The sequence below is a fragment of the Gallinula chloropus genome (assembly GCF_964237585.1).
Source record: "Gallinula chloropus genome assembly, chromosome: 1".
NCBI lineage: Eukaryota > Metazoa > Chordata > Aves > Gruiformes > Rallidae > Gallinula > Gallinula chloropus.
In genome coordinates, this window is record NC_140085.1 from 77267611 (window position 1) to 77290749 (window position 23139).

Genomic DNA, 23139 nt, shown 5'->3' on the forward strand with positions numbered 1-23139 from the left:
CCTGAGTGCTGTGGTAATAATAAAAAATAATAATTAAAAAAACCCTAAAAAATGCAGCATTATGGTGATGTTTTAAGGTTTACACAGAGCATGGAGAAGGAAAAGTTATCAGGATTTGTTATGTTGTATTCACTCTAGAGGGGAATAACTCATACATTAAGCGTGATAATTTTTACTTGTATTTTGCCCATCATATTGCTGTCTGCTAAATCCTCTATTTCTTATATCTTGTCAAATTATTTTTTGAATGGTACATAACTGTTCATCCATGTGCTCTTCCTGGTCTTTGTGGAATTTTTATTTCTCTCAGATGTGATGCTATGATGACTGCAGTATCCATTTGGGGTTCACTGACAGTGAGCTGTTTTCCTCGAATGTCTTAAGTATCTCAGGAAAAGACACTGAACTAAGATCTCAGGAAAAAAAAACCAAACAACAAACATACAGAAAACCTTGCTGATAAGGATATATGTCACACTAGGTGAATCTTTGGTTGAGTATACTGCATTGATGTTTAGCTTCTAGATTGGAACTGACTCATATTTAGATCTGTCTGCAGGTGGCCATGCAATAACTTCTCAGGCCCTTTTATTACAGTTCTTGGAACATTGCCCCCCCTTCCCCCCCCCAAAAAAAAAAAAAGAAAAAAGAACCACCCCAAACCCCTCCTGATTATTATTCCTTACTGCATAAACCATGGAGAGAACTTCTGGAAATTTACCTTAGACTAATGCTCCAGCACTTGCAAATATTTCCTTCCTATTTAATCTGTATGACACAGACTGACTCCCATTTTACCCTTCTGCAGCCACAGAAAAATAGGAAGAGTATTTCTCCAAATTTATGTTAGTTAAGTTATATTCTGTTTCACTTTAAGGTGTCATATTAACACCGTATGTGTATGTGCTTGGAATTGCTTCTTGCCCTTGCGGAGTCAATGAGAAAGTATCTGTTTCTTCCAATAGAGCAGGAACTCGGCTCTAGAGTTTAGTTTCTTCAAATACAGGAGACCCTTACAATTAATTCTTCTGAAAAGGTATGTGACAATCCCTTCCTCCCTTTGCATTGGATGATACAGCTAAACAGGTATGACATGAAGAAGGGGGACAGAATATAACCGTGTTTCAGCCTGTAACAGAGCAGAGCAGAGAGTACAGCTCTCTATTAAGCCACAGCTCTTCCAGACATTTTATGAACATTTGAAGCACAGCTGATTTGCAGCATTGTTCTTGCTACCATGGGGCACTTACTGAAAGCCATCATTCTTCCTTGTAGGTATTATATTGCTCCAAAGTTAGAGTTAAAAATCTGTTGCAGGCATTTAGTCACAGTTTGGTGCCAAGGTAACCTGGGAAATGTGAAAAGTTACAGTGCACTGAAGTTTCACTGCTGTTGGAAACAAAAGGACTTTGTTAGGTAGGCAAATCTGTACCATTGAAGTGGACCCCTGCCACAGAGCCAGTCCTAGTTAACTTACTGTTTCGAAATGGAAGGAAGCAGATAGGTAAGTTTCCAAGTTTTAAATTTAGCATTGTAGTTGATACATTAACTTTTCTTTCTAATTGTTCCAGTTCATCTGCTTGAGAATGTAGCAGTGAAACAGGCCACCATCACCAGAGCTTTGAAGTCATTAGCTTACTCAGTCTGTTTATCAGCTTAGCCAGTGCTGGCTGGAGAGCTGGCTGAGTCACACAGAGTAGAGAGGCTCCTTGGCATAAACCTGTGATGGGAACATTGCTTCTCCAGAGCAAACCCAGGAAATGGAGAGTGCAGGTCATTCCCAAGTAATCATGTCGAAACCTTTATGATATGGCATGTCTGGTGCAACAGACATTCCTCAGTCTAGGTTGGGAGGTTAGAAAAATACTTTTTTTGGAACTATTCCCTTAAATGTAAATCCAAACTTCAGACTTGATCCTTCCAAGTTTTGAGCGTGCTGACCTTGATTCAGCAAAGCATTTAAGCATGTGCTTAACTTAAAAATGAGTGGTCTTATTGATGTTTATTATTTCAGTAGGAGATGTCGGACATTTCAAGACTGAGACCCAAACTGACACTGTTGAGATACTCATTTGAGCAGAGGCTACATGCTATGGCTTCCAGTAGGTACTTGGATGATATTTAAAGTGCCTGAGAGTTTCATCTGATCCTGGTCTGACATTTCTAGCACTGAGACTTGCATCAGCACAGTGGGTAGCACAAGCCACAAATGGGAATAATGCCAATAAAAGTAACAATAATTTTTCTATAAAGTCATAGCATATTAATATTTGAGTTAAGTCCAATATCAAATTAATAAAAACGGGTGGCAAGTTTGTTTTCTGAGTGCCTGAGAGTGAAGCAGATGAGTTTCACAGTACAAATCAACCATGTTTGTCACTGAAGTTTCAACTCAGTAAAGGGTGCCCACAAGTTGAATTTTGATCCTCAAAGCTACCAAGTGGAAGGCTGGTGGCTGGTGCTGGTGCCAGACACTGAGAAACAAGGGCCGGATGTTTTTCTGGCAATGTTACCATGTCACATGTGCACAAATGTATTTATCCAGCATTTTGTACTCAATCCCTTTTGTAATGATCCCTCAAGTTCTATGGGTTTTTGGGCTTTCTGACCATGATCAAGTGCTGAGCTGTCATTTTCAAAGAAGTAACCAAGTCTTCATTGAAGACTGTTTTAGTGAAAAACGGCAATGCTTTTTAAAATGCACATCTTTGTGCAAGTGCAGGCTATTTTTTTAATATTTACTTTATTTTCTCTGTATGAGCATTTAATTTCGTCAGCTACTTTAGTGCCAAGAGTCCTGGCATTTTATAAGTTACTATTAACAGTTTTATATCTCTCCTAAAATATTGTCTTGCATAACATTATCTCTTTGATGCTTCTAACTATGAAGAATCAAAACCTATTCTTGATGCACAATTAAAAAATTCTGATTATGCATATTGTTCAAGCTATGATGTTTTTGAATTATTTTTTTAAATGAAATTACTTGTTTGGAAGGAAAAATGTTATCTGGCAAGTTGATTTTAATTATTGGGCGTAAGGGAGGTGTGGTGACCAAAGCTGCATCAGTACACAACAATTTGGCTGAGGGCATGACTATCTGATTTATGATAATGGATGTTGGCTTTCTATTTGTGATACAAACATACTGTGCTTACATATATAGCTTCTGAATACTTGAGCATTACAGTTTTTGGGCAAGTATTATTACCAGTTCAAGTTCACTTTCTTATTCAGCCATTTCAACTACAGTTAACAGTAGGCTGGTTTTGTATCTTTTTCTATCTCCAGGTGAGTTTTAGGAGGTAACTTTTCTTTACAGACCCTTCTCATCCAAAAAAGCCTCATAGTACCAGGAACTAATTCCACCTGTGGATGTGGAGAGAGGAACGCTCTGAGCACACCTGGGATGAGATTTGGCATGCAAAAAAGCCAAATCACTTTTCAGTTTATGTAAGTTTGCTCACGCAATAAAATCCGGATATATCCAGCAACAAGTTCTTGGCTACTGCTGCTTTTTTTACTGAATTCTTGTTAGTCTTTTCCTTTCTTAATAAGGCATAAAGTGTTCCCAGTTAGGCTGGTTGGGATCTTGAACTTTCATTGTTCAGGATTTTCTTTGAGAATGTGGAAAATTACTAGGTAATTGCCTCTCTCCTGCTTTGTCTTGGGAGTCAAGGGCATAGATTTCTTAAATCACGGGAGACTTAAATCACAGGAAAAAAAGTAGTAGATCCCCTGAGAAGGTGAAATCTTAGGCATTGTAACACCTAGCTTTACCCTTCCAGATAAGCCCATTTGTTAGTTCCATGCTAGAAGCATGACATACCTGGAGTACCTGGAGCACAGTCTCAAGATCGGGGACCCCCAATAGAAGAAAGATGTGGAGCTGTTGGAGAGGGTTCAGAGGGGGGGCACAAAGATGATTAGAGGGCTGGAGCACCTCCCCTACCAAGAGAGGCTGAGGGAGCTGGGCTTGTTCAGCCTAGAGAAGAGAAGGCTGCAAGGGGACCTCATTTCAACCTTCCAGTAACTGAAGGGAACATACAAACAGGGGGGGAAACAACTTTTTTAAAGGGTAGACAATGGCAGGACAAGGGGGAATGGTTTAAAGGAGAGAAGGTTTATATTACCTATTAGGGTCGAAGGTTTTTACAGAGAGTGGTAAGGTGCTGGAATGGGCTGCCCAGAGAGGTGATGGATGCCCCAGGTTGGATGGGGCCCTGGGCAACCTTGAGTAGATACAGGCCTGGAGGTTTGTTGCGCTGCCTGTAGCAGGGGGTTTGGAACTCTGTGATCCTTGGGATCCCTTCCAACCCAGACCATTCTATGATTCTATGATTTCCAAGAGACATGTTTAGGGACTACAAACACTGCTAGTTCAGTACAGAGATGCATATGAGGATACATGGCAGCTTGCTGGATCCTCATGCTCTGGGCCGTGCTTGCAGAAGGTCTCTGCTTGGAAACAGAGAGCCTGTTACAGGTGGGAAATGGTGGTGTAAAAGAGGATCATTACAAAGGTTTTGCTTTTATAAAAGGCCTTGACCCACCCCCTACCCTCCCACCCAGTGTTTGTGGAAAGGCCAGCTAGCTTTATAATGTTATCACTTTAATGGTTCCAAAACAGGCTTTGAAAAAAGTAAACTTGTCATTTGAAGTTAATGGCACACAAAGCTGTGCAGTTCATGCTGTACCTTTGCTGTTACTATTGTTTCAAAGCAGGTCTTTGGAAGGCCCAAGTGCAGGCAACTGCAAGCTGGCTGGCACATGGTGGCTTTTCTTTCTTTTGTAGGTAGCAAACAAATCTCAAGAGAACTTTCTGGTATCAAGAGATACAAAAAAAAGCTTAAGTTTCTGCACAAATTTCCAGAATTTAAAAATATTTCCAAGAGAGCATGATCCCTGCTCTTTTTTTTTTCTGTTTGATTTTTTGGTTTTGTTATGTGTTGTGGTTTTGGGTTTTAAGGGTTTGCTTGGGGGTGTGGGAGTGTTGTTCTGTATTTTTTTTACCTTGCTGTAACTCTGAACCTTCCTCCTGGTGAATCTGGAGAAGGATAGCAGCATTTGCAACATTACTGCTGCTCCTGTGTGACTTCCTTCCTCTTACAACCATGAGCTTGCAGGGATAATCCTATAAAGAGATATATATATATAAATATTTATGCACACACACAGACACATGGGCTACTTGTATTATTTGTGCACTCATTTACTTTTCAGGCATTAAAATTTAACAGAATATACTAATGAATTTATCTTTTAATTTTAATTATTTTATGTAGGATTGTGGCTTCTGAAATCCTGTCATGGGTGCTAGAGAAGTTATTTCTAAGTTCAAATACACCAGCCAGAAAGCTATTCAATGTTTCCAGCTTTCTCTGTTAGCTTTTCTTGCTATGTTTTCAGGTCAGACAAGGCCTGAGCAATAGAGGCTGGATATTGTTATGAACTTCCTTCACAATCAGTGAGGCATTTAGGTCCAGTTTAGTTTTTTCTTCTATCAATTGACAAAGGCAGTGGTATGTAGAGAAGAGCTTAAATTTCTCCAAATCTTGTCTCTGTATGAACCTTGTCAACCTGCTACTACACCCCTCCATGGCAGGATGCAGTGATACTGTTAAAAAAGAGTTATGACTTCAGGAACAGCCTGGAGACGTGAAGAGCGTGGTAGGTGTGGGAGAGCTGTTTGCTTCAGTACTATGGGCTGAAGATATCCACATCACACAGAAGCTCTTCTGCCATTTACTTCATGGCTACTGCAGTCATTTAGGGTACCTGGTACAACTGGTCACTCCCAACATCACCTTTTCTGATATATGTGCGTTCACAGAGTATGTAATACCCAGTGAAGAGGTATCTAACAAGCATCTTTTTGTTCTGAAAACTGATTCTTGACTGGTACACCACTTTATTGCCTTGAAAGAGGTCTTCCAGTATTGCTTTAACCAAGATCTTTCTAAGTTTTGATATTTTACTGTGTGCATTTTTTGCCTGTGAGGTTTTTGTAGAATTTGTGCCGTTTGCAAAATAAAAAGCAGAGAACCATTTTTTAAAACTGTGTTGTCATTGGCCCTGAGTAGCTGAAAGCCAGAAACTAGTTTCAGGGACTTGGTTTTGCTTTTCAGAACCTCCAAAGCCGACAAGAATAAGAGCAAAAAGAAGTGTGTGTCCCCACGCTAGTGCTGGGAGTGGATCATCAAACTATTGAGTATACAGCCTTTTTAATGTTTACAGTGTTATTACTGATGATCCCCTACGACTTGTCTTACAGATTTTAAGAGGATGGTATCTTTACATTCCTGAGCAGAGGAAAAAAACATCCTGTTGGGTGTTTGACTGAGATTATGGGGCACAATCATTTTAGTGATAGTTCCTAATGTTTGCTTTAGGTTAGTTGTGTGATCCTTAGAAGCTAAATTTGCCCCTCAGATTATTAACTTAATTTTTTAATACAGCTTTCACATGAAATACTTGTAAAAGGTGACTTCCAGTAGCACACATTGAAGGTGGGCACCCCTCTTCTGAAGGTTGTCACTGGTAGTTAGGCTCTAACCTTGCGGCTTTGAAAGCATCCCCAGTATGTTTGTTTGGACTATCCCAAACATCCCCTGATGTTTTATTTGTAAGTGTAGAGTGCATCTAAATGATGATTCCTTTATTCAGGTTAAATTGGATTTAAATTTAAAAGCATTGATCCAGCATGTGCTGCAGATTCAGGCTGGAAGCCATGCATTAACACTGACAAAAACCTGATTTATTTGAGATACTCTTTTCTTTTTCAGAACACCAATTAAATCAAGCACAAATTATATCTAAATTCAAATTCACATCTTAGCAAGAAATTACATGACTTGAAATAATTTTTAAATGTCTTTTCCTACAAGGTTAATAGTATTATTTCCCATATGGAGCATACACATAATGCCTGTCTTACAGTTCGAAGAGATCAGTAACACTTCTCCTCTACTACTATTATTATTTGAGGTTTTTAAGTATGAGTACTCAGTGGGGCCCCATCCTTGGAGACAAAATTCCCTTACTGCCGAGTTAGATTGCACCAATTTTGCAAGAGGCCTGTGAACAATTGCCAAATTAAGTTTTACAGGATAAAATTCTCATAGAAGAACACTATGAAACTATTTTGCCACTTGTATCTTTGTCTTTTATTAATTCTCTCTGGGACCTGAAGAAGCTGGAATTGCTAAAGTAGGATCACCTGATAGCTTAGCACAGCAACCCCAAATCCTCTGTGCACCTTTCCAGAGATGAAAAACTGGTGTCAAGAAAAAGGCTGAACACCTTATGTATGTATCATGCTTCTGAAAGATTTTTCTTTTTGTCAGAGGATTAACAATTCCCCCCCCTTCTTCTTTCACCTCTTATCCTTCCCTGTTTCATCAATCTCAGAATTTGTATTCCTCATCACTCTGCTACTACTTATTCCAGAGGAAACCCACAGTGTGACTTGCAGACCAACTCCCTGAGCCTTGGCCTTGCAGACACGTCAGCCCTGACACCGGATCACCATGTGATCTTTCAGCTGCTGCCCCGGCACTCGGGATTGTGCCGCTCCGGGCTGGGGCTCTGGCAGCAAAACTCAATCAGTGCAACCGAGCGCAACTAAAGTGACGATGAGCGGCTTCCCCTTGCACAACGATTCCTCCACTGATGAAGGAGACGCGGCTCCCAACGGGCAGTCTCCTGAGCAGAACCTGCCACCCGGTTTACCTCTGCATGGCGGGAGGCCAAGCCTTATTCCTCTTAAGGAACTATAGTTTCTTAAGTGACTGCCACACAAAACAACCTCCTGGGAAAACCAGCTGGCTGAGCGCAGGAACGTACACCCAACTCGCTCTGAATTGTCCTCACTTGTCCTCAGCTGAAGAATATATTGCACCCGTTTGATGCGGTTCATAACACACTGAGGGTGTTGATGTGCAGCCAGCCAGGCGCATCACATCAGGGACACCGTGTCCTGCTTTGGGATCATGCCTGGTGGTGCTACACAGGGCAGCACCCGGCCAGGCTGGGGGGGCAGTTCCCTCTGCTAGAGCTGTTCCAGGGGCCATTTACAGGGGTCTCTTCAACACACCGCTGAGTGCCTGTCACTACCGGCCTGCCAGACAGACACACAAAGAGCCACAACGCTTCATCAGCAACAACAAACATTTCCTTGTTGGTGACCTGCTCTCCTGGTTTTCAGTTTCCATGTTACCACGGGCCTTGCAGAACAGGTTCACAGTGGGCAAGGCAAACATGCAGCCAGTTGTAGGATGGAAGCTGACCCAGCAACCCACGCCGTGACTTGTGGAGAGGCACTGATGTGTGCTGCTGATGCTGCTCACCACCGGCATGTGCTCGTGGGCTGGACAAGATCCAGCAGCTGTGGCTTGCCTCCCCAGGACAGCCCTGCCACATAAAGGGACCTTTTCCTCATCTGGTAGCAGCTGCTGTGTCACAACTGAGTTGCATGGGCCACCCCGATACCAATGCTGTCACAGACACTGGAGCTGAGTTTTCGAAAGCTCCAGAAGACCATTTTTATTGGGAGTGCTGAGGTCTTTTATGGTGGGATTCATCTCTCCTGACTTCCCATTGTCAATAGCCGATCTTGCTGTCTAGCCTTTTTTCACAGCCATATCTGGAGTTCATTTCATCTCCTACCTACAGTAAGTATCAAAAATAGACCAGACAACTCACACCTTTTCCTCCTCAGATTATAAAGCGAAGCTGATTGAGTGGCTCATCTGAAGCGTCTGCACTGAATCCCTGCAGTGCTGCCTCATAAGTGGGTCCTACCTTCTGTGTGTGACAATCACAAGAAATGTCACACCCTCTATAGATAAACTTCTTTGTATTCAGCTTTAAAATACATTTATCGCAGTGCTGATGGGATTTTTCTGGGTGTCCCGTTTTGAGAACTGTGTCTCTCTTCTGGTGGACAGTGGGCTTGCAGTTACCTTTCCAATAGACTCCTGTTCTTCCACCTGCTTGCAGGCAGACAGCAATGATACATAGGGCCCCCGCTGTTAATGCTCACATATGTTTTTCCTCAAGATCTGCAATATCATCATAGCAGCTTTTAATACACATAAATTTGAAATTAACAGATGAAACAAAATCTGTTTTATTCTAATGATATTCTGGTGAATGCATCTAAGCATTTTAAAGAATTTTTTTTCAAACTAATGATCAAGGTGTTAAGAACTAGGCAACGATACGCCTTATTCACCTAAATAAAAGTGTGACAATGGACCAGTTTATTTGAAGAATGGGTTTCATTGTATTTCCCATATTCTGAGTTAAGAGAAAGTTTTGATGTACGTTCTTTCCTTGATTAAAACTAAATTAATTAAACAGGAAGTTAGCATTTAAAGACTAATGCAAGAATACGGCAATTAAAGCCATTAGATAAAATAATGTTTTTCTATGTTTCATATATTCTTATTAAAAGGTAGAAATCAGCTGGGTATTGGTTTGCTCACTGAGTATCTGGTGACAGCATAGAGACCCACTGGCAAAACAGAAAAATTGAAACTTTAAATGGAGACCCATAATAAATCAATAAATATATAATCATCACAGCAACATTTGTAAAATTCTATCAAGCAAAATCCAATAGTAAGTGTGACTATGGCAAATAAAATCATTGTCTGCAGTTGACTACCAAGCTTTAGCAAATCTTTTAGTATATTTTTATACAGAAAAATCTATTCAAGGCTTTTCATACACACTTTGTTTAAGTTTGTTTTTCAAGAGTGTACTTTTTTCTGCAAAGAAGGGGGATAGTCAGAAAATGCTTTATCCTTCCAGGGTTCCTGAACTTATTGGAGCAATGAACCTCTTTTTTCTATATTTAGAAATCACTATAATTCTTCTTTACTTAGATGTGAATCTGATTTTGTAATTCAAGTTTCTGCAAAAGCAAGCATTTTGCTGTTAACATGAAACTGATTACCAAAGCCCATTTTTCGAGACTCTGTTGGTAATGATTGGAACAACTTCTGGGTCAGAATCTTTCCTTATGCCAGAGTGTTGTGCTCTAGAGAGACATGGATTAGGTGAGTTTGCACTCTGTATGTGCCCTGTTACTTGTGAGAGGTGATTTTCTACTTGTGGTTGGTTAGGATGCAAGAGCTGGGCTGGATGTGGGGAGTACGCTCACTCCCTTTGTTTGGCCAGTCTAGTCAGCTTGAAGGGATAGCTGTGGTATCCCACAACTCCTACTGGCACCTGCAGGAGCTGCTTGTGATTGTATTAAGTAATCCTGATTTATAATAGGCAGGGGGTCTGATGGAGGCTATGATTTGCTGAGGGCATCCGCTTCCTTTTAGGTCTCTGTGAGGGTAGCCCTCTTGCACCTTCACATTGGGCTTGTGACTCAGAGGGCCCATACCAAAAACCGGCAGATGTCAATACACAGTTCATGTCCACTGAGGAGCTAAATCGTCCCTTAGGATCTTTGATGACCCTTGTCAAAGGCATCAAGAAGTGCAAGTTACTGAGACTGCAGGTGAGACGCTTGGGAGAGCAGTCTGCTCTCTCAGAACTCTGTTACGGGAGCTGAGCCACTCTGTGCCTGTTGGGTGAGTGGCCAGGAGTCCCCTTTGGAGAGATGCTTAAAGCAGCTTTAGTGTATAAACTTCAGGGGAAGGGGAAAAAAAAAAAAAAGAAAAAAAAAAGAGGCAAAGAAAACAAGCTGTTCCTCCTGGGAGAGTCTGGCACCACTAGCATGCTGGCAGGTAGGCTGCCAAAGCAATGACAGCACAAGGAACCTGACTTCTTTTGCAAAACTTTTTTATCAGTGATTGTGGGAACGTTTTGCAATCGTGGTTAAGAAGGAAATCCAAGTTAAAAAAAAAAAATCCAGTGGAGTGTTCCACTTCTTGGAGTAGGCAGCGCTTTTGCTGTGACGTTTCACTGGCTTCCAGCCTGGAAGCCCTAGGGCACAGGAAAGAAACAGCCTGACACTGCCGTGACACAAAGTAAGTTCTCTCTCTCTGCCTCTCGCTGTCTCTTCCCACTCTCCCTTCCTGTTTCTTGCCATTTATTTATTTGTTTGTTGTTTGTTTGTTTGTTGCTAGTGCAAGACAAAACAGACTTTTTGTGCACCTCACTGTCAGTAAACTTGAAAGATTAGGTAAAGTGCACAGGTACACTCTGCAAATTAAGTATTTTTAAAAAGGGATTAAGTATTGTGGAGAGTGGGATGATTTATCCCTCTGTAAAAACCCCATATTTATTACCACTGATTAATTTTTTTAAAAATCCGTATATTTAATCTTGTATTATTTTTCTTCATTTAATTTTAAATACCACTGGTCTCAATGATTCACTGGTTTGCCAAAGCTCAGATTTTTATAGAGTGGTTATGGAAAATGTTATTGTTTCATTAGGCATTAGAAAAAGTGTTTATACAGTTTAGCATTTTCAGCAAGTTTCAAGTAGATTACTAGGCTGGCAGAAAAACATTAAATATTGTGAAAACAAACCCACGTCACTGATTTAAATACTGTTTATTTAACAATCAGATGTTTCACAAGGTTAATCATCAGCAAAATACAAATCAATAAAGAATGTATTTGCTTTAGAAAACTCTGTCTTTCAGCACCCATTCTGTAAAGATTGGGGCACATCTGATTTCACCACATTTTATCTGTGACTTCTTTTTTTTTTCAATGTTTTTTGATTTCTGAGGTGCTAAAGATGGTCTAAGGAAGGTTAGTTCCCTTTAGAAATTTTTGTATGTGGATCACTCTGAAATATGTATGTGTCTGGTGGGTTATACTGAAGTAGGAGGTGGAACTAAAAACTACAAAAACAGAGTGCTTATGAAGCTTTGTATCTGTTTATTAGACATTAGTGCCTATTCACAACCATTAGAATAACTTTTAGGGGGCTATTGGGTGGCTAAGAGAGTGTGGTCCTTTCTGGGCACGGGTAGACATTTCTCAGGGAGTTCTGGTTGCTCCTGGGCATCTTGCCTGGGAGAACTGGTCTCTCCAAAGGAATAGAGCGACTTTGGCAGGTTAGTGTGGGACCCTGCCACAGCCCTGGTGTCAAAAACCCCTCACAACACTTAAATGGGCTCTGACGTGTGTCAGCTGCCTTCTGGGGCCTGCAGGGTGGGAACTTTGAGAAGTTCCCAGAGGATTTCCAGTTGGATATATAAGATCCCAGTGTCCTGAGGGGAAATGTTACAGGCCAATTTCTTGGCCTATGTTCCTTTATATTCCTCTAATATGTGTGTCAATGTATATCAATGTTTTCTGTACTACTGTATCAGTTTTCCAACACAGGAATTTGGGAATTGCTCTTTTTGATTTATTATTCTGGATGATTATCTGGTTTTCCCTCATCAGCTTAATCTATATCAACCAACGCAGCTAAGATTGTCTCTTATATCAGAGCCAATTTTTAAACAGTCTCATTAATATAACTACACTTATCATCTGTCTTGCCAGAACTTGTGAAGACTGGTGGACCTAAAGATAGTCACTATTAGTTTCTTTTAATCAGTGCCTTCTTTTTTCCCTAATGCATCTTTACCTACAATATTTCTTACCCTATTTTCTCTTCAGTCATCGTTTGTGGTCTGATTCTGCAAGTGTTTACCCAATAAATAGTGTTACTCGTAGGTATGTTTGCAGAATAGTACAGAGTAGTGGTCAGTATTTCTGCTAGTCCATAGATTATGCAGTTAGGGAAAGTCCTCATAAATATAATATCAGCAGTTTACCAGATTATACCAAAGGTCCATTTAGGCTGGAACAGTTATCCAAAGGTGTCGTCTAAACGAGAATATAAGAACTGTTTCAAGCATGGCAAAGATGTTTTTCTGACACACTCTCCTAGCCTTCCACTGGCTATGGACTTCCCTTCTCTACAAGGATTTCTAAAAACTGTCAGCAATTGCCTCAAAATTTTACAGTCTTTTAGAATGCAGGTTTCACAAAGCAGGTGTGCTGATCCTTCATTCATTACAATGACACTTTGAACACTGTTTAGCATCGTTTTTGAGAAACAATGTCAATGTGTAGATATTTCAAGTAGTGTCTCACTATCTAGTATGTCTGAAAAACACTGGAATCTTTACACTTACGCAAATAATAGTTAATCACAGTGATATTTTCCAAACAGGAAGACCTGTATATCAGATCAGGAGGAGAAATACCATGGACAGGCCAATCACTGCTGGTCAACTTAAAGAAAAGTCAGTCTTTGAGGACAGCGATAGAAGTTCAGTTCCTGCCAAGAGCATGTGCCATAACTGTTCAAAGCTAAAGGTATGGAGAGGAGCCCTCATCACATATTTTTTCTGGAATACCAAAAATGACAGTCTGAAGTTCTATCAATATTCAGTGAGTTATGTATAACACTGTTTGACACTAGTTGTGTTGGAAATGATGTTCAAGGTTGTGATTCCAAGCACAAGGTAAATGTGTCCAGCAGTTAAAAAGTAAGGTCATATTTTGCTAACAAATCATTTAGAGGTGTGCTATAATCATACTGGTTGTAGCAACTTTATATTTTTGTCTATGTGTTTTAGAACAGTAGGAGTATTAAGACATGCTGTAATAATAGTACTAGTAATGACCAACTTTATGCCACGTGTTTTCCCTGTGGAAGGAAAAAGCTAAAACAGTATGTGGTAGAAAGGTAGAAGGTGCCCATACTCAATATCAACTTTCTTTTTCTTTGCAGTAGAAGAGGCTTTGGAGGCCATCGTGAAAGAGAAAGTAAAATCTCCTCTTTAAACGAAAACAGTAGGAAGAACCTCTTCACAGACAATTAGAAAGCAAAGCATTTGATTTTTGTGTTTCTTAAATAGGTTGCTCAGGCATCCAGCCATGAAAACAAAATTGTTTCTTTGCAAACTCCATTATTTTCTCTCTTCAGATATTTCTTGGAGCTCTAGCTTTTTCCTTTTTTTGCCAAAGGATTTTCTGGAAGCTACATGAAGAGCATGTCTAGTCAAATTGAAAGGAGATTTGAAATCTCATCATCAATTGTTGGCATTATTGATGGCAGCTTTGAGATAGGTATGTGTGCTTTCTCTGAAAGTGGATAAACACTTCTCCTTAATACATTTCCCCCTAAAAAAAAAAAAAAAAAAATCTCCTTTTCAAATCTTACATGTTCTCATTCCTGTTGATGCAGGTAACTTAATGGTAATGGTGTTCGTGAGCTACCTTGGACCACGAGTTCATCGACCAAAAGTAATTGCTGTTGGATGTCTCATCATGTCCTTAGGAGCGTTTTTGTCAGTGATGCCTCAGTTCCTAATGGGACGGTAAATATGGAGAGTTTTCATATTGTGCATTAATTGAACTTGACCATATGAATTTTTTTTTAATCATTTACCCAGGTTAGAAGCTTGATGATAGTACTTTCTTCCAGATAACAGGAAGGTTTTACTAGGTCAATTTTTAGTACTGACTTTCTCATTTCCTCTCTGAAAGCTTAACTCGTTCTACAGGTAAGTGAAAGAGAAACCTAAATTTCTATAGAACTTACACATAATTAGGAAAAAAGTGGGTTGATTTTTTTTTTTGCCTGGGATGGATATATGTATTTATATGTATTTTCTTAGCTATCCTCCTTTTTTATACTGAAATGAACTGTAATGAAATCGTGATGGAGGAGTTTTCTTTCTCCATAGTAGCTATTCATGCTAAGCTCTTCAAAATTATCAAGATGCATATCTCCACAGAACTCGGAGAGCACCAAATATCTCAATAACCCTCCCTGTTTAAGCTTTAGTGCTTACATAGCTGTCAGAAGCAGTTCATACCTCTCCAATCCTTTGGCTCCCTTACAGAATAGTAGTTGAAAACAACCCTCCTCTGTTCCTCAAAAATTAAAGTTTAGTTGTGCATTTTCTTTAGTTCCAAGACCAATACCTGTGATAAGGAGGGTATGGAAAGAATTATATCTGGGGACCAAGGTATGGCAAGTGGCCACAGTCACTGCTCTGGTTGTGAAATAGCAGGGAACCTCCACTGCAGGTGACAGCAGAAGCCAGAAGCAGAAATATGTAAGTCTCTGATTTAACCCAAATTCACAGCCAAGTCCTGAAGATTATGCATTCTCCACGACCACTGAGCAAAACCCAGTGGCCTTGGGGACCTCATCATCATCCATCACAATATTAAAGGTTGCCACTTGACTGCACAGCCAGAGGGAATATCTGTTTTTTATTTATCCCAGTGTATCATAAATATACTCAAGCTGGCTCCAATTTACTTAGCAGATTTGCTGTAGTAGCTGGCTGCATAAATACAGGCAAACTGGCATGTGCTTTGCAGCCTGAGTTAATCTCTTTACAGACACAGGGAGGTTATGACTTGATCCTTAGCTAGCTAATTTTAAACTGGCACAGAAATCTCTGTTACATGTCTGCCACATAGGTAAGAAACCGGTGCCAGTATGGAATAACACCAATGTTGCATGTAGGCAGATGTGGATGGTCTCTTGCCTCCATACTTCAGTGTCAATAATGATCTCTTAAGCTGTGGAAGTAGCTTTTTTTTTGCTTTTTACCTTAAGAAAATACTGAGATTGGAATGCTCAGGTCATTCTGAAAAAGGTATGAAGATACCTATCATTTTTTTAAGTAAATGCACTGGAAATGGGTTGCCCCTCTCCTTTGCTTTCATGTAACAGGAATGAGCATGTATGAACACAAGGCTCATGCACACTTCCTGCCAAGCAGAGGCTTTCACGTGTCAGTCGTATTTTACATAGTTGTTTTCCAGTTATAATTATGAAAGGATAACTGTTACTGTGGACAACTCCTCTACGAGTGTATCGGCTTGCTCCCCAGCACCGTCTGTGGGCCATCCAGTCACAGATGCTACAGAAACACCCAGAGCAATGAAAAATTTTGGTAAGCATAAAGCTCTGATACAGGGTTCCCTTCTTCTGCTTGTCCCCATTTTTATATAGGCTCTTTCACCAGAAAGCAGCTAAACCCTTTTTAGAAACTGCAATATAAAGAAACCTACTGTATAGCGATTAAAAAACCCACGTATTTTATGTGACTTTTCTGTTGCAATATTGTCAGAATTATGTTCACAGAATTGCAAATGTTTATGGCCTGCAGGATGTGAGAGAACAACAAATTCCTACCTGTGGCTCTTTGTGTTGATGGGGAACCTTTTACGTGGAATTGGGGAAGCACCAGTTATGCCACTGGGGGTTTCATATATTGATGATTTTTCTAAAGAAGAAAACTCAGCGTTTTACATAGGTAATATGCAAATTAGTGATTTTTATGCTAAACATTCTTTTCTTTAACATTTCTGTAGCAAATTAAAAAAAAAAAAAGAATCTTTGCTCTATTCTGGATAATTTTTAGCTATACAGAGACAAGAAAGAAATACAAAACAGATCTCATGTTTATTTTCAGAGGATATTTCCCAGATGTTCTTTTTGCTTTCCCCAAGTGGCTTCTGCTACATGTGCCAGTTCTCTCTGTCATGAAATCAAATACTTGTGTCTCCAAAGTGAGAAGTTGTATCTCTCATCTGGCTTATCATCTTCTGTACCACAGCTTCAGAGAATAAAGTCTGTTCCACAGATAAGAGAATTATCCTTAATCATGGTAATGTACACATGTTACAGAAGCTTTTACCTGACCTTTTGAATTTTACATACAGCACACATCCTAAGGAAAGCTTTATAAACTCATGAGTTAATGAACAAAAACCAAAACCTTTCCAGGGTGTTGTAACAAATCCCTTTTAATTGGAATTTTGTTGTTGTTGTTGTTTTGATGGAAGATAGCCTGTTGCCCAAGTGAGAGAGACTTACACCCAAGCTAATTCATTTATTGCCAAAGTGATTTAATAGCATGGGTTGTTTGTGTGGTTGAGGGAGCCCAAAACTGTTGCCTGAAGTAAACTCGGTGAAGTTGAACTGGTCACAGAGATAGAAAGACAGTTTCATGAAGAGCTCAGTGAATAATGCTACAGGGTAAGGCCATTGCAAATGTCTTCATTTGGGGATGAGGAAATCTGCAGGTCAAAGGAAATAGAGGTATTATGAAGGGAGCTGACAAAAACAAAAGTTCCACTTAGCAGTTATCCAAGGTATTTGTAATCACCTCTGAGCTTCTGATTAAAGGCATTTTAAAAAGTTCAGCTGTATTTTTTTTCTTGTCAGAATCTGATTTGAGAAAGATTGTGACAGGTTGGGAGCTATTGGGGAAGTGAGATTAAAAATATAGAGTTGGCACAAAGAATAGTATGGATCCAACCAAAATGAAAAATTGGTTAGGTCATGCAACTGAAGCAAGTATTTTCTTTACAGAGTATTAAGATGTCTAAGTTCAACATTCTGAATAGTAATTTTCAGTTTCTTATTCCATTAAATTATTTTGATACTTTGACGGGCTGACCCAATTTGCAAAAAAATGCTGAAATACAGTCTTTTCCATAGAGCTAAAATTCCTTTTCTTGACCAACTTTATACTTTTCTATATCTGATTTTCTTTATCAATTGACAATCAATTTATGATCAGCATTTTTGTAAAATTACAAGAAAATTTCTATAATAAAAAACATAAGTGAAGACTTGCTGTGGAATTTTGACCACTGATCTCATTATTTGACCCTCAGCAAGAAGTGTCATCTTCCCCTCTCTCCATTTTTCTTCTGCCCTTAGATATTTTGTTGAGTAAAAGAATAACATATTTTGAGGCAGAGACAGATTTTTATTAAGTGTCAATGGAATGCAGCATTAAAATCCTTCTGACAGCAGTAAAACCGGAGTTGCCATAGGAAGGAAGAGAAAAGCAAAACCAGGCAATATTTTTAGCTGTCTTCCAGAATTTATTAGGGGTTGTTAGCTTTGATGTAGCGGCTGATTTTATTAGAGGCTTTGAATGAATGAAATGTCATCACTCTGTTGAGCACTAACATATAATCTGGGAACTATTGAAACTGTGGCTTCAATAGAAACATTTCTGAGGCCAACATGTGTTGTAAACTTTAATACCTCTTACATGCTAAATTACTCATCAGTGCAAGGGTTGGCTGAGCTATGTCAATATGCAACAGCGGATGAACTGATAAGTCTGCATGATTTACTGCTTGTAGTTTAGTCTGTTTATTGATTACAAAAAATAAATATTACAAAGGAAAATAAGATGAGAAAATATCAGTGAAATTATTTGGGTTTGTTTTATCACAGTACAAGCATATTAGCGAAGTTATTTTTGAATTTTAAGAGTATGCAAATGTGAAGTTTTATTTAAAACCTGTACATATGTAAAAGAATTGCACATATGCTGCTTACTTTATCTGGTAGTTTATAGTACCTTAAAGAAATATACTGCATACAATGTACAAGGTTATTGGGATGTGTGTGCTGGTTTTTAATTGATTATTTCACAAATTTGCCACCAAGTACTGGAAGTTTGGAGGTGAGCTTGCATAATTCTGAGTTGTAATTTCTCCTTTAGACTCAGAGATAAGCATAAAGAGCTGATTTCTGGCTTCTTGTGTCAAAATCCTGACTGCAGAAGTCAGACCCTTTGGAAGCATCAGCATATGATCCCAAAGGCCAGATCTTCCAAAGAGGTAAAATGAGAGAACTAAAGGAAAGCAATTTGCAATTGGAGCAATGAAACAAAGCTGAAAAATCATATGGTTAAAATACGCTCTAAGAAGCTATTATAGAAGTCCTCGATCATAAGCTAAGTCATTATGGTATTCAGAAGAGAGTCTGCAAAACCAACAGGAGAAAAATCATTGCAGCACAACATGACAGTAGGATTTAGAGACCATAGGGCTGAACATGGGCAAGGATGGACAGGCACTTGATCAAGAGTTCTTTTTTCCAGTGAAGCCTTCTGCAACATCACAGGGTTCCCAAGTGGCAGTTCCATGCCAGAATTTAGAAATCTGAATCTCTGAACTTATTTTTAAACTTTTACCCACTATAACTAAACTTCAACAGATCAACACAAGTGACAAAGGAAAGTGAGGACCTATGCTTGAATTATTTTGATGATACTTTTATTTTATGTTGATTGCCAGCAGTGATCACCAAAATTGTGCTGTATTTACATGCCCAGTCAACAAAATGGAGTCCTAGCTTCCTAGGTTTCAGCTAGCCTCACAGCTTATTATTTTCTTCTAGGGACATCTGACCTTCTTCTGATCTCATGCTATCTCCTTTGTAAGCGGAGACAGAGTGGGCAATGGATGCCTCTGTGAGGCCAGTAGCAAATCAGAAAGATGACTTAAGAGGTCATTACATGATCACCAGATTTCTTGATTTTTTCTTTTTTTTTCTTTTTTTTTTACTGAACGGATCAACAAAGATTCTGCCTAATGAACTTTGATCACACACAGGCACATGCATCTCCTTGTTGCCTACTGACAATATTCTCAGGGTCCTGTGCCTAATTCCGTGTCCACACACTTTTATTGTGCCTGTCGTTCTAATGTGGCTCCAGACTGCAAAGGGGTGCCATCTTATATGAGCATCATCTGATCAACTACTGCTACATAAAATTAAACGAGGGATCTGAACATGTAGTACCAGGAAAAATCCTGACTCCTACTATCACAGAAGGTCAGGCAAGCTGTAAACAGTTGCAGGTAGATTTATGATACCTCCAATGGGCCTAGAGTTGTATGTGCATTATTTAACTGCTGCAGGCTCAATGATGGAACTACAAAAATCTGGGGAAAGAAGTAGGGAGGATGAGGGATAAAAATCAGTGGAAATTTAGTCTGTTTCTGTTCTCTCTAAGACACCAGTCTTGCCAATGAAATGTATGTGGAGGTCCACATTGAGACTACACTTGCTTTGACAAAGTCCTGTGTGGGTGAAGGAGTTTGCTTGCAGCTTTTTTTGTTTTTCTTTTTGCTGCCACTAGACAGCCCCCACAGCTTGTGCCCCTCTTCAGTCTCCTCCCTCTCTCCCTTGCCCTCAGAGGGGCAGATGTGCTTGTCTGCGCAGCGTTTTGCTCACTCTCCCCTGTTGCCTCCTTTCTCTTACAGGCTTGGTGAGATCCTCGGGCATGTTTGGACCGACCCTGGGCTTCCTGCTTGGATCTTTCTGTGCCAGCCTCTGGGTTGATATTGGCATTGTGAATGTTGGTAAGAGACCATGGGGTAGTGCTAAGAAGCACCTTCTCAGCTTACTGTTCCAAAAAGAGAGTCTCTCTAAGATAGTTTTTCCTACTCAAAAGCTAGTGCTTTTTACATTTTAATATCTGCAGCGCTGTAGTGTGACTGCAGTTGCCCTTGATGTAAGACTTCTACCCTGTCTCCAGAAAATTTTTGTATCTCAAAATCCCTTTCACTACACCCTCGTTGTGCAGCTAAGAGCAAATGAGCAAATGGAAGGCCATCCCCATATTGAGGGAACAGTGAAAGGCCTTTGCTCAAGAACACTTTCAACACTTGGCAAAAATTATATTCTCTTAAAAAGCTTTCAGCAGAGATTCATATGAAAAATCATTTCATTGTTAAAACCACTTTCCTGTCTCGAATCCCAGAGAAAAATCTAAGGAACTAGAGGGAAAAGCTTTGAGTTTGTGGATGGAAGAATGAGGGATCAGTGGGATATCGAGAGATTGAAGTTGTTTTTTGGTGGTGAAGGGCCCTCTTGCTGTTACTCATTCCCACAGAAAAGTGTTGGAAGATTGTAAATGAAATGCTACTATGGGCCTAAATGGAAACATTTATTTTTAACTGCATGGGGCTGATTTCATGAATGCTAAATTTCAATTCTTCATTTGAAACATAAATTACTTCTGTTCTGGGCTTTAAATAATATATATCACAATATCTACTATATCCTTAGTTAAATTAAAAACAGTTTAATTGCTCTGCATAATCTATTTGCCTCTTTTTACTTTTATTTTATAGATACCATCAGCATAAATCCTAAGGATACCCGTTGGGTTGGTGCCTGGTGGCTTGGATTGCTCATCTGTGGAGCAGTCAATTTCATTGCTTCATTGCCTTTCTGGTTTCTGCCTTATTCCTTAACAAAAGAAGGAAAGAACGAAAACATGAAGATCAGTCATTTGCCAGTTCAAGGAGATCACTGTAAAATAGACCCCCCAGTTCAGCCACAGTTAAAGTTCTCAGAGGCCGTTAAAGGTGAAAGATTATTCCCCAAATGTTTGCATGATAATTCTGTCTCAAGGTTTCACTCTGAGCTGAGCGTGGGTTTGCACAACCCTCTGCAGAATGCATGTTCCAGCAGTGCAAATGATGGACAAAACCACTCTAATTTGTAGCATTGTAGTTACATGCTAAGGCTGTGTCTCAGTCCTTTCTTCATGCCAGACAGCTGGAAAAAGCTCACACTTTTGAGTGATTTGCTTTGAGCACTAGAGAGTCTCATTTCAACATGGTAGTTGTTACTTGATGTGCATTCATATGATGATGTAAGAAGAGGGGGAAAACACCCCATCCCTCATCAGTGTTTTGCTGAGGACCACATGTGGGAGGGAAACACAGGGCTAAGTACTACAAGAGCTGTTGCAGGAGTTTCTCTGAATTCCTGGCTCACAAATGGTAAATTAACCTTGCATAGGTGCTATCAGACCTAAGTACCCATTGCTGGACTCAGTTCCCTGAGGGTTCTATCCTTATGTATGTACCCATGTGCTATTCTTAGTGCCTAGGGCACTTCCCAGAGAGGTGTTCTGAACTCTTGTGTTTTAGGTAAGCGTGCTAACAGCCAGACTACAGGCTAAATGCGGGCTTTTGTCTTCACTTCAATTTTAGGGACTTAGATACTCTCTAATCAAGGCTTCTTGGGAAAGGCTACAGACTTTTGCTGGGTCAGGTGCTCACCCTCATGCAGGGCTCTTGTGTGGTTTGTGAAGGCTCCTGCTTTAGGCCCTAAAATTTTCACTTGGTGCATTATAGAGTCTTAATGCTTCCCTAGGCGACCTCTCCTGTATGGACATTGAGGATCAGTGTTTGCAAGCCGTAGTGCCCTTGATGCCTTGTCCTGTGTCGCACACAAGAAAATAATAAAAGGTCTTAATGATTCCAAATCCAGTGTCCACCGTTCCATTCAACCTTCCTGCTTCTCTAAGTCATGTGTTGGCAGTGAGGAAAATTCTCATTTGGACAAGCACATATTTTTGTAGGCAAAGAGCTGTAGCCTGCAATAGAGCCAGTAGTTAAAGTTAGTTTTATTATATAAAGGATGTCAAAATGACTTTTCTCTATGTTTAGCAGGGTGTACAGCATATATCTCTCCATTGCAGATTTCTTCCCAGCTCTGAAGAAGCTGCTTGGAAATCCAGTTTTCCTGGTGTACATCTTCCTCACTATTCTGCAGTACAATTCTCTAGTTGGGATGATAACCTATGAGACAAAGTTCATGGAGCAGCAATTTAATGTATCAGTGGCAAGAGCCATCTTTCTAATCGGTAGGTACCCATCCTTTTAAATTCCAGTGTCCAAAAGGAAGCTATTCTTTGTTATTATGCCTTCCTTTTTTAGAAGACGCTTCTGTGAACTTTTTAAATTAAACAAACAAACCAACCAGTAGTGGTTTATCAAATTCCTTACAGTATTTCAAAATGGATGTTAATTTTAGTGTTAATTTTCCTTGTGTTCCTGATTTAATGAGCTAGGGGATTATTAGAACTGGGCGGATTTTGTTTGGCTAAAGTTTTTTCGGAGTGAGATTTGGGTTATGAATGTGCTGTTTTCCTGTACAAAACACATATACAAACTGCAACTAAGTAATAACTAAAAGAAAAAACCCATTTAATTTAGAAAAAAAATCTAATGAAATGTGTGATTTTCCTTTTCAAAATAACATCTCAGTGTAAATGTTCTTCAGTTTTTATTACCAATAAAAATTTTATAAGTAGTAAGAAACCAAATTGTAAAATTTGGAGTAATTTAATTCAGCTCAAAGCTCTTGTTCTATTTACCAGTTCCCTCAAAAATAAATTCTTTGGTTTGTTCTACAAAAAAAGAATGCTGAAATTGTTGAATCTTACAGTGATTAATGTAGTCTCATAACCTGACAAGAAAACCAGGGTATTTGAAGACATTGCAGAACTGATATGCCATAACTTTAATCTGAACGGCAGTCTTCTTTGCTGTGGGTCAGGTGCAAATGTGGGAAAGACCTTCTTAT

The 23139-nt window shown here is 39.6% G+C and overlaps 1 protein-coding gene across 1 annotated transcript in view; it reads left to right on the top strand.

The window, feature by feature from the left end:
• LOC311196162 (uncharacterized protein) overlaps nucleotides 1-23139 on the top strand; it is a gene marked incomplete at its 5' end in the record, with an annotated part of 56552 nt that overhangs the window by 23972 nt on the left and 9441 nt on the right. The window contains 9 exons of the mRNA XM_084269668.1: nucleotides 966-1036; nucleotides 13708-13769; nucleotides 13944-14045; nucleotides 14164-14296; nucleotides 14892-14950; nucleotides 16109-16255; nucleotides 20019-20117; nucleotides 20892-21128; nucleotides 22253-22417. Of these exons, the coding sequence (XP_084125794.1) occupies nucleotides 966-1036; nucleotides 13708-13769; nucleotides 13944-14045; nucleotides 14164-14296; nucleotides 14892-14950; nucleotides 16109-16255; nucleotides 20019-20117; nucleotides 20892-21128; nucleotides 22253-22417 (1075 nt within the window). The remainder of the gene's footprint in view (nucleotides 1-965; nucleotides 1037-13707; nucleotides 13770-13943; nucleotides 14046-14163; nucleotides 14297-14891; nucleotides 14951-16108; nucleotides 16256-20018; nucleotides 20118-20891; nucleotides 21129-22252; nucleotides 22418-23139) is intronic.